This window comes from Dryas octopetala, chromosome 1 (genome assembly GCF_963921425.1).
Source record: "Dryas octopetala chromosome 1, drDryOcto1.1, whole genome shotgun sequence".
Classification (NCBI taxonomy): Eukaryota; Viridiplantae; Streptophyta; class Magnoliopsida; order Rosales; family Rosaceae; genus Dryas; species Dryas octopetala.
Window position 1 is genome coordinate 25,968,816 of NC_141366.1, and position 9,246 is coordinate 25,978,061.

Sequence of the window (9,246 nt, forward strand, 5' to 3'; positions counted from 1 at the left end):
AATTTAACATTCTTAGGAAAATGAAATTCAATAGAGATATAAATGTGTAGAGAACACAACAGTGACCAATTAGGGTTTAGGGTTTAGGGATTGCTGAAATTGCAGAACAACTAGTGTGGCATCATACTCATAAAGCGCAAGATGGTAAAATGAGACATCCGGTTGACTCTCTTGCATGGGACACCATAAATAGGAAATGGACTTCTTTTTCTTCAGATGCTCGAAACATTCGTTTTGGCATTGCTACAGATGGGTTTAATCCATTTCAAGATCTTAGTTCGAGGTATAGTTGCTGGCCAGTAATTTTGGCTACATATAACTTGCCTCCATGGTTATGCATGTCCAAGGAAAATTTGATGCTGACTTTACTTATCCCAAGACCAAACCAACCTGGTAACGACATAGATATTTACTTGGAACCTCTTATAGAAGATTTAAAAGAGCTATGGATCAATGGAGTTGAGATGTATGATGGATTTAGTAAGTCTACATTTAACTTAAGAGCAATTTTGATGTGGACCATTAATGATTTTCCAGCTTATGGAAACATGTTTGGATGGCCTACTAAGGGATCATTTGCATGTCCTGTTTGTCGTAAAGGCACATGTTCTGAATGGCTACAACATAGCAGGAAATTTGCTTATATGGGCCATAGGCGGTTTCTTGCTCTTAATCATCCATTTCGAAAAAAAAGAACATGGTTCAATGGGGAACACGGAAAGGGGGTCAGGCCTAAGTTATTTACTGGTGAAGAAATTTTCTTGGAAGTTGAAAACTTTGTGAATGATTGGGGAAAAGCAAAGAAAAAAAGGAAAAGAAAAGAGAAAGAGAAAGACTCAAATTCAGAGAAATTATGGAAAAAAAGATCAGTATTTTTTAACTTGCCATACTGGAAGGTATTTTTTCCTAAAACTCATGTTATTTATAATATCTTTCTTCTCATGTTTAGCATAATTTGTTTATTAACTAATGACCTCATTATAATCTTTGATGTTTGATTCATGCAGACATTACTTGTGCGTCATAACTTGGACGTCATGCATATTGAGAAGAACATTTGTGACAGTATAATTGGTACACTTTTGGATATCAAAGGGAAAAGTAAAGATGGGCTTAATTCTCGTCGAGACCTAGAATGCATGGGAATAAGAAAGGAATTGCATCCTGAGAATAGGGGAAGTAAATACTACTTACCAGCTGCATCACACACTCTCTCAAAGGAAGAAAAAAAATATTTTGTAAGAGGTTGGCTAATTTGAAGTTACCTGATGGTTATGGGTCAGATATTAGAAAATGCATTTCAGTGGCTGAATGCAAGGTAATGGGGCTTGAGTCTCATGATTGTCACATGTTAATGCAACAACTCTTGTCCGTATCTTTGAGAGGTCTTTTGCCTAAAGGACCAAGAAATACAATTTATCGACTATCTTCCTTTTTCAATGAATTGTGCAAGAGAGTGATAGATAGAAATATACTTGAAAAATTGGAAGAAGATGTGGTTGAGACTTTGTGCATGTTGGAAAGGTTCTTCCCTCCTTCTTTTTTTGATATTATGGTTCATCTAACCATTCATCTTGGACGAGAGTCTCGACTTTGTGGACCAGTGCAATACCGTTGGATGTACCCAATGGAGAGGTAGTTAATTAGTCGTTCTCATTGTCATGTGTTTATTCATATATAACTATTTTATTAGATTATAGATGAAACACCTCAAACCTCGGGCCATGAAAATACTGAACATCAAACTGTTAAATCTGCTTTCTCTTACTTTTGAGCCATACACAACAACATAAGTAAATAAAATTCTGTCAAAAACATTTTAAATAAATCTCTCTGAGTCCCACTGCCTCGTCTTCTTCCCACTGCTTCCTCAGTCTGCTTAACCTGCAAAACACCAATCCTACACCGCATCCATGGTGTACCGAGTTATACAACAAATCTGGTAAGCTCACTAAAGCTCGTATGAGTGAAATTTCATAATAATAATTGTTCTCAATAATTTCTTCAATTCCATACTCAATAAATAATCCACAATAAAATCCAAAATTATTCAATTTCATAATAGTTCCATCACCAATCATCCAAGCAACAAGATGAACCAAATCCCTCAAATTCACATCAAAATCCCACCAATAATATTAATAATCATTCCAACCAATCAATTGCCTAATCAATCAACCATTAACCTCAACCTCAATCATTCACATTCTAATTAATATCCTCAACGCATAGACACTATCATTTCCGTCCTCACGATTCAAGCCTAGATTTTACTAAGTCCTAGCAAACAAATGCAATACAAGCAACCAAACAACCATCTATCTAATTTCACACACTTCGTTTCATGGAAATCCTCCAGCTTTATAACTACTTTCAAAAATCTCTTCTTTCAAAACCATTTTTAAATCCCCTCAGCCGTAAGTCAAACTCTGAACTGAATTTATCCTTGGAGGCTAATATCTCGAAACACTTATTCTTAAAACTCACATCATTCTCGTACCTGTACTGTAGGCAATGTCCTGGCCACAATCCCGCACTCGGGCAGGCTCAAATCCTAGCCACAATCTCGTACGGATGACCCTTCCGCACGAGCAGGCTCGTATCCTGGCCACAATCTCGTACGGATGACCCTTCCGCACGAGCAGGCTCGTATCCTAGCCACAATCTCGTACGGATGACCCTTCCGCACGAGCAGGCTCGTATCCTAGCCACAATCTCATACGGAGGGGTCTCTCCGTACGAGCAGGCTCGTATCCTAGCCACAATCTCATACGGAGGGGTCTCTCCGTACGAGCAGGCTCATATCCTAGCCACAATCTCATACGGAGGGGTCTCTCCGTACGAGCAGGCTCATATTCTAGCCACAATCTCATACGGAGGGGTCTCTCCGTACGAGCAGGCTCGTATCCTAGCCACAATCTCATACGGAGGGGTCTCTCCGTACGAGCAGGCTCGTATCCTAGCCACAATCTCATACGGAGGGGTCTCTCCGTACGAGCAGGCTCATCCAATCCGTACTCGCATTTCCAACTCACAACCTTTTTTCCCAAAATTTCTCTGAACTCTGCCGAATCCTTCCGAATTTGATCCCCGCTTATAAATCATCACTTGTCTGTCACTCAAAACATACTGATTTTTCCTCAATAATTAGTTTGATCATTTGTATATAATAACTGCCTAATCATCAATCATTAACCTCGACTATAAATAATCCTTCTCTAATTTGGTGACTCTCCTCTAAGAAACTCCATAATTCCTAAATAATTCCTTCACCTCAAATCCTCGTCAATTCATTCTCCCAATTCAAATCCTACACCTAATCTTCTCTAACGTAAGACAGTAAATCTTTAAAACAGACAATGAAACCACAGTACTCAACAATATAAGCAGATAAGTTTCACTTAAAATTTAACTACGTAAAAGTCCGGAATACCCTTCACCGTGCCCTGGCTCGGATACTAAATCCGGCAGCATAACGGCCTCGTGAATGAGATTTCCCGAGCCCATGTACCTGTTAAGACCAGACAACCAACTTATAAATATCCAGGGTTCACAATTTGGCCATTCAACGACCGAAATGGGCGGTAACCACCACGCACGGTGGCTGCCCGACCTCTAACAACACACAAACACTCACCGATACGCAAACAGACCCTAGAATTGGCCTCTGGATGTCCTGGGGAGGCTGATTGACAAGGAAGACCGCTCGACCCGCCACCACCAGTGGCGGAGCTGGCGGTGGCAGCAGCAAAACATCACCTCGACAGAAAATTTCAATCCAAAACAAGCCCAAATTCAGTGCAACAATTTACAAGCAACAAATAAAATAATTTAGGACAGAATTTAGTAACAACAACTCAACCCGGCCACCACATGCGGAGGAACTCGCGGTGGCTGTGAGTTTCAAACAGGGTTTTTCTATTTTATTGATAATTGAGTCAAACAAGTACAAATTCATGTAGAGGAGAGAGAGAGGATCAGTTTGGGTACCTCACTCGACGGAAACGCCGCCGGAAAAACCAGAAACTGGTCGGAGAAGACAACTGGCCCTGTGACTTCGCTTTGCGTGCTGCGGTGGTCCGATGAACGATCGGGAACCACCCCTGGACTCGCCGCGACGAGGGGAAGAAGACCCCAGTGGTCCGGCGTCGCGTCTTGGCCGGAGACGGCGGATCGTCGTCGCTTGGCTTCGATCGGGTTTGGCCTGGATTCGAATTTTGGCTGGGTTTTTGAGTGATTCAAGATCAAGGGAAGAGAGAGGAAGGGACGGCGAGCTCGGGGAGCTTTCGTCCGCCTCCATCCGCCGCCGGACGCGCGCCCACGCACCGGTGATAGATCGGTGGTACTGAACGGGCGAGAGAGAGAGAGAGAGAGAGAGAGAGAGAGAGAGAGAGAGCATCGGGGAGAGAGGAGAGAGAGTGTCTCGAAATTTCTGGATTTTGGGTATTTAAAACCCACTCATGCAAAATTACAAAATTGCCCCTCCCTTCAAATGATCATATCTCTCAAACCGTAACTCTGATTTGTACGTGCTTCGTGTCTACGAACTCGTGGTCTTGAGATCTATCCAGCGGATCCGAAGTCAAAATCAAAAGTCTACTAATTTAAAAAGTCAACTTTGGGTCGGGTCGTTAAAATAGATTAATTATTTGTGTACATCTTGTCTTAGGTATATGAAAGTACTCAAAGGATATGTTAAAAATCGTGCACGACCTGAATGGTGCATAGCTGAACGCTACCTTGCTGAAGAGTGTACAATGTTTTGTAGCAAGTATATAAAACAAGTTGTTGAAGTAGGAGCTCGACATGCACGCAATGAGGAATTTGAGAATGAATTATTAATAGAAGGGCGTACAATAAAGCATGGCAAGTTAATCATTCTTCCAAATGAAATGTTACAAGTTGCTCACCTTTACATCTTGTTAAACACTTCAGAAGTCCAACCTTATATAGAGTAAGTGTACTGCAAGAAATTTTTTTATTATTTTCATATATCAAATTAGGAGATAATTAACAAGTTTTTTGTCTATTAGAATGCATTTGGATGAACTTAGGAGTTCAAATCGACGACTTTCAAGGAATGAAACCTTGTTACAGAAGAAACACACTAACTCATTTAGTGCATGGTTCAAGAAAAAGGTAATTTTAATTCTCTTAATTAATTAATTGTACCTGCACATCAGATATGATCCTTGACTATCACTAATATTTCTCATTCTTTAACAGATTGAGTGTCAAATGAGAAACAATAATGTTTCAAAAACTCTACAGTGGCTTGCAAAAGGACCTAGAGAACAAGCAAAGTCATATTTTGGATTTCTTATAAACAACATTAGATTTCACATTCAGGGTGCTAAGAGGTCTCAACAAAATAGTGGTGTTTCGGTTGAAGCATACACACCTTGCAGAGCTAGTGCAAAAGACAATTCACAAGTCATTGGAAAAATTTGGTATTATGGGGTTTTAAGAGAGATTTTAGTGCTCGATTACAATATGATTCATGTTCCTATCTTTAAGTGTGATTGGGCAAATATTGTAAATGGTGTCAAAATTGATGATGGGTTCACTTTGGTTAACCTCCATGAAGAACAAAGCCAATTTAAAAGAGATCCATTCATTTTGGCCTCACAAGCTAAGCAAGTGTTCTATTCTAGGGAGAGTGAGGAATCAAATTGGTATGTTGTATTGCAAGCACCACCAAGAGGTTATCATGAATTAGAAATATATGAAGAGAGTGATGAAGCGCCATCTATGTCAATTGGTGCATCTAAATTTGGAACAAATGATGACAATGAGAATGAACTTTGTACAAGAGTTGATGTTGAGGGCATGTTTTGTGATGCATAAATATAAGCTGCATTTATAGTGTTGAAAGCATTAGTTAAATTTTGTCATTTTTTTTCTTGTGTTCTATTGTTACAATCATAGTTAAATTTTGAATTTTCTATATTTTAAGATATGTATGTTGTGTAAAAATTCTTGGTGTTACTGATATAGTCAGGTTTTAATTTTTAACAGCTTTTACCTATTGGAACAATTTAACAATTGAAGATGAGCTCTGTAAGTTCCTTTACTCCTTTGGTTTTGATTTACAAACTCATTTAATCATTTGTCTTAATTATTATACTAACTATGATATTTATTTATATGTGCATGTGATGTAAGACTTCTAAAAAGGGTTTGAAAAGAACAACTAAGCAAGGTCGAGCATTATTGGCTGCATTTAATCATCAAAAGAAAAAACGAATGAAAATTTCAGAGACTGCTGCAGCAACTACTCCAGTCAGTCAAGATGCTCCAGTTGCTCGAAATGATCATAGGGGCGATTCAATTGAGACAACTATTCCAATTGTACAACAAAACTCACAGACTTCAGCTACTACTTCTAGAGAAACACAGAAGAAGCGAGGTCCTACTAGAATGGGAATGATGAAAAACAATGCCAAACGCTTGGAGGTTGGATTTAACACTTTTGGTCAATGTGAGTCTGGACATTCTGATAAACTTGCTTCTTATATTGGAGTTGTAGTACGAGAGCATGTTCCTGTTTGCATAAAAAAATGGAAGGATGTTACATCAGAACAGAAAGATGATCTTTGGACACTCATTAAGGTATTGCTAATTTCCTTAATTTTACTCTTTTTATAAGATTTTAGACTACATAAAAATCATTAATTTACACTTTCTATAAGCTTTCATATTTATTTTATGTATTTTGGTAAATAGCAAAGATTTGTCGTCAATGATACCAACAAAAAAATGATATTTGGAATGATGGGATGTCATTGGAGAGAATTCAAGTCAAAGATAACACGTCTGATAAGGGCAGCTGCTAAAAAAAAAAGATAAAGCACGTTCTTTGTCCCTCATCAAACCAAAAAATATAGTCTGCATCCAAGAATGGGAAACATTTGTGAATGGAAGACTATCTGCAGGTTTTGAAGTATGTTTTAGACTATAACAATAGTATGTTCACTATATTTGACACTTACGTCTATACATTTACTACATAATCTATCTTCTTTTTACAGGCAAAAAGCAAAAAGTTTAGGGCAATGAGACTTGGTCAAAAATTTCGACATACAATGAGCAGAAAAGGATATACTCGCTTGGAATATGAAATGGTAGGATTTTATTAATTGAGGGATATTGATTTTATTAATTTTGACATATATCTGATATTGTAGGATAAATTAATTTTTCATTATTGTTATATTTCTTTTGTCATAAAGGAAAGAAAGTTCAACTCCATCATCAATACGTAGGTCTGATGTTTGGATTAAAGGACATCAATCAAAAATAGGTGCATCTCTTAATGAAATAACCAACAAAACAATGGTGAGAAATAATATATTTACATAAATCTATTCATTTTATTACTGTGAAAATGATAAATAAATGTATATTTCATGAATGAACTTTTAGGATGAAATCAGAGATCATGTCAAAGCAAATCCAGAAAGGCAAGAGAATATACATGAAGACGCTCTTGCATGTGTACTAGGACCTGAACAGCGTGGAAGAGTACGAGCTGCTGGATTTGGAGTTACTCCTTCTAAAGTGAATGCACATGTTCAGAGCATTGGAAAGGTGAAAGAACTTGAACAGATTTTGCAAGCCCAAACTTCCTTGGTACATGCACAAAATCAAAGGATAGAGATACTTGAAAATAAAATAGAAGAATTTATTGCTAAGCTATCTCAACAGGTAAAATTCTGATGTATTCTTGTTAAGTTTATGCATTAATCTGAGCATATATTGATATTTTTATCTTAATTTTTACAGCTCCCAAATAAAAATGTTGATGAAGTGACAAGTTCTCATGCATGTACTTCTCGGGTAAATATCGATCTTAGTACTCTTTTTTATGCTTATTAATAATGTTTGGATCGTTTGAGTACAATCATACATTTTTACTATTATGGCTTGTGTGAATTGTAGTCCCAAAAGGGTAGTGGCCCAGTGCAAGGAAGTTCTCAATATGAAGATGTGAAATGCCAATTGTTGAATTGGTACACATTTGATGAAGATGAGGTTGTGGTAGAAGGAAAGATAGCTTCAACTGACCCGAGCGCAAAAGTGCATCACGTGCCTCTTGGAAGAGATTGTTGGAAAGTTTGGGTAGAGTTAGTAAGTACTCCTCATGTGAATGTTTATAGACCCACAGAAGAAATTAAAACATTGGACGATGCTTTAGGAAGTACTGTTGCTTGGCCACGAAGCTCTATCAAAATTCTATAAAAAGGTAATGTTTCTATATACATGGGCTGGAATGGACTTAAATGTAAAAGGAAACTTTGATTTTCTTACATTATCTATCACATAGCTTTCACCAATAAACGATGACAAGGCAGCTGACCATATGTATAGAATATATATAGTATATATACATATATACATGCATATGGAATTAAATGACTTGGTTTGGAAACATATAGAGCCACATCGCACATTGTTTTTTCATTGCCAAAGAACATATATAGGGGCACTTTGATAATCCAAGTCTAGAGCATTGCAGTGAGATGGGTCACATGCACCCTCTGTATGTTTCCTAAAGCAGATAAGTGAAGCCGATATAATTTAATTGGCCAGTTTTGGGTTGCAGGTATATACATACGTCATGGCGTGCTTGGGATGCAATTGATCATGCATTTCATTAGTAACTAATATATAAACAAAGAGGCATGTTTAGACAGAAAATATCATATTAGATATTGATGTGTGCATGTGACTGTCTGCAAATGAATATTTTTAGATTGCTATAGGAGAAACTTTGGTTGTGCCATTTTTTTTTTTTATTGAAATGTCAGGTTCATGAAAAGGAACTGCTGATAAGGAAGAAACTTTGGCTGAAAGGAACTTTTGCTTTTTTGGATATGGAAACTTTGGCAAGTGGACTTTTGAGAAACTTTGGCTGACTTTTGCTCTTTTGGATAAGGAAACTTTAGCTATTTTGAGGAAGAAACTTTTGTAAGGTGGAATATATGTTGCTCTTTTGGAGAAGGAAAAAAGATATTCAAAGAGTTAGTGTAACGACCCAACCCAAAGTTGACTTTTAAAACTAATGGACTTTTGTCTTTGACCTTGGGTCCGTTTGATAGATCTCGAGTCTACGAGTTCGTAGACACGAAACACGTACAAAACAGAGTTATAGTTTGAGAGATACGAGCATTTGAAGGGAAGGGCAATTTTGTAATTTTGTAGGAGTGGGTTTTAAATACCCAAAATCCAGAAATTTCTGGATAC

General features: G+C 37.6%; 1 protein-coding gene and 1 long non-coding RNA gene across 2 annotated transcripts; both read left to right on the forward strand.

Annotated features, from left to right (window-relative positions):
- Positions 1–1,428: 1,428 nt before the first annotated feature.
- On the forward strand, positions 1,429–5,847 carry LOC147299444 (uncharacterized). The gene is made up of 4 exons (XM_086230599.1): positions 1,429–1,635; positions 4,670–4,954; positions 5,034–5,139; positions 5,227–5,847. Exons 1-4 carry the CDS (start codon positions 1,514–1,516, stop codon positions 5,845–5,847), a joined length of 1,134 nt encoding a protein of 377 aa, XP_086086725.1. The 5' UTR covers positions 1,429–1,513.
- Positions 5,848–7,112: 1,265 nt separating this feature from the next.
- On the forward strand, positions 7,113–9,013 carry LOC147299445 (uncharacterized). The gene is made up of 4 exons (XR_015119982.1): positions 7,113–7,303; positions 7,426–7,590; positions 7,786–7,839; positions 7,942–9,013. It is a non-coding gene; the product is annotated as an uncharacterized LOC147299445 (long non-coding RNA).
- The last annotated feature ends 233 nt before the right edge of the window (positions 9,014–9,246 follow it).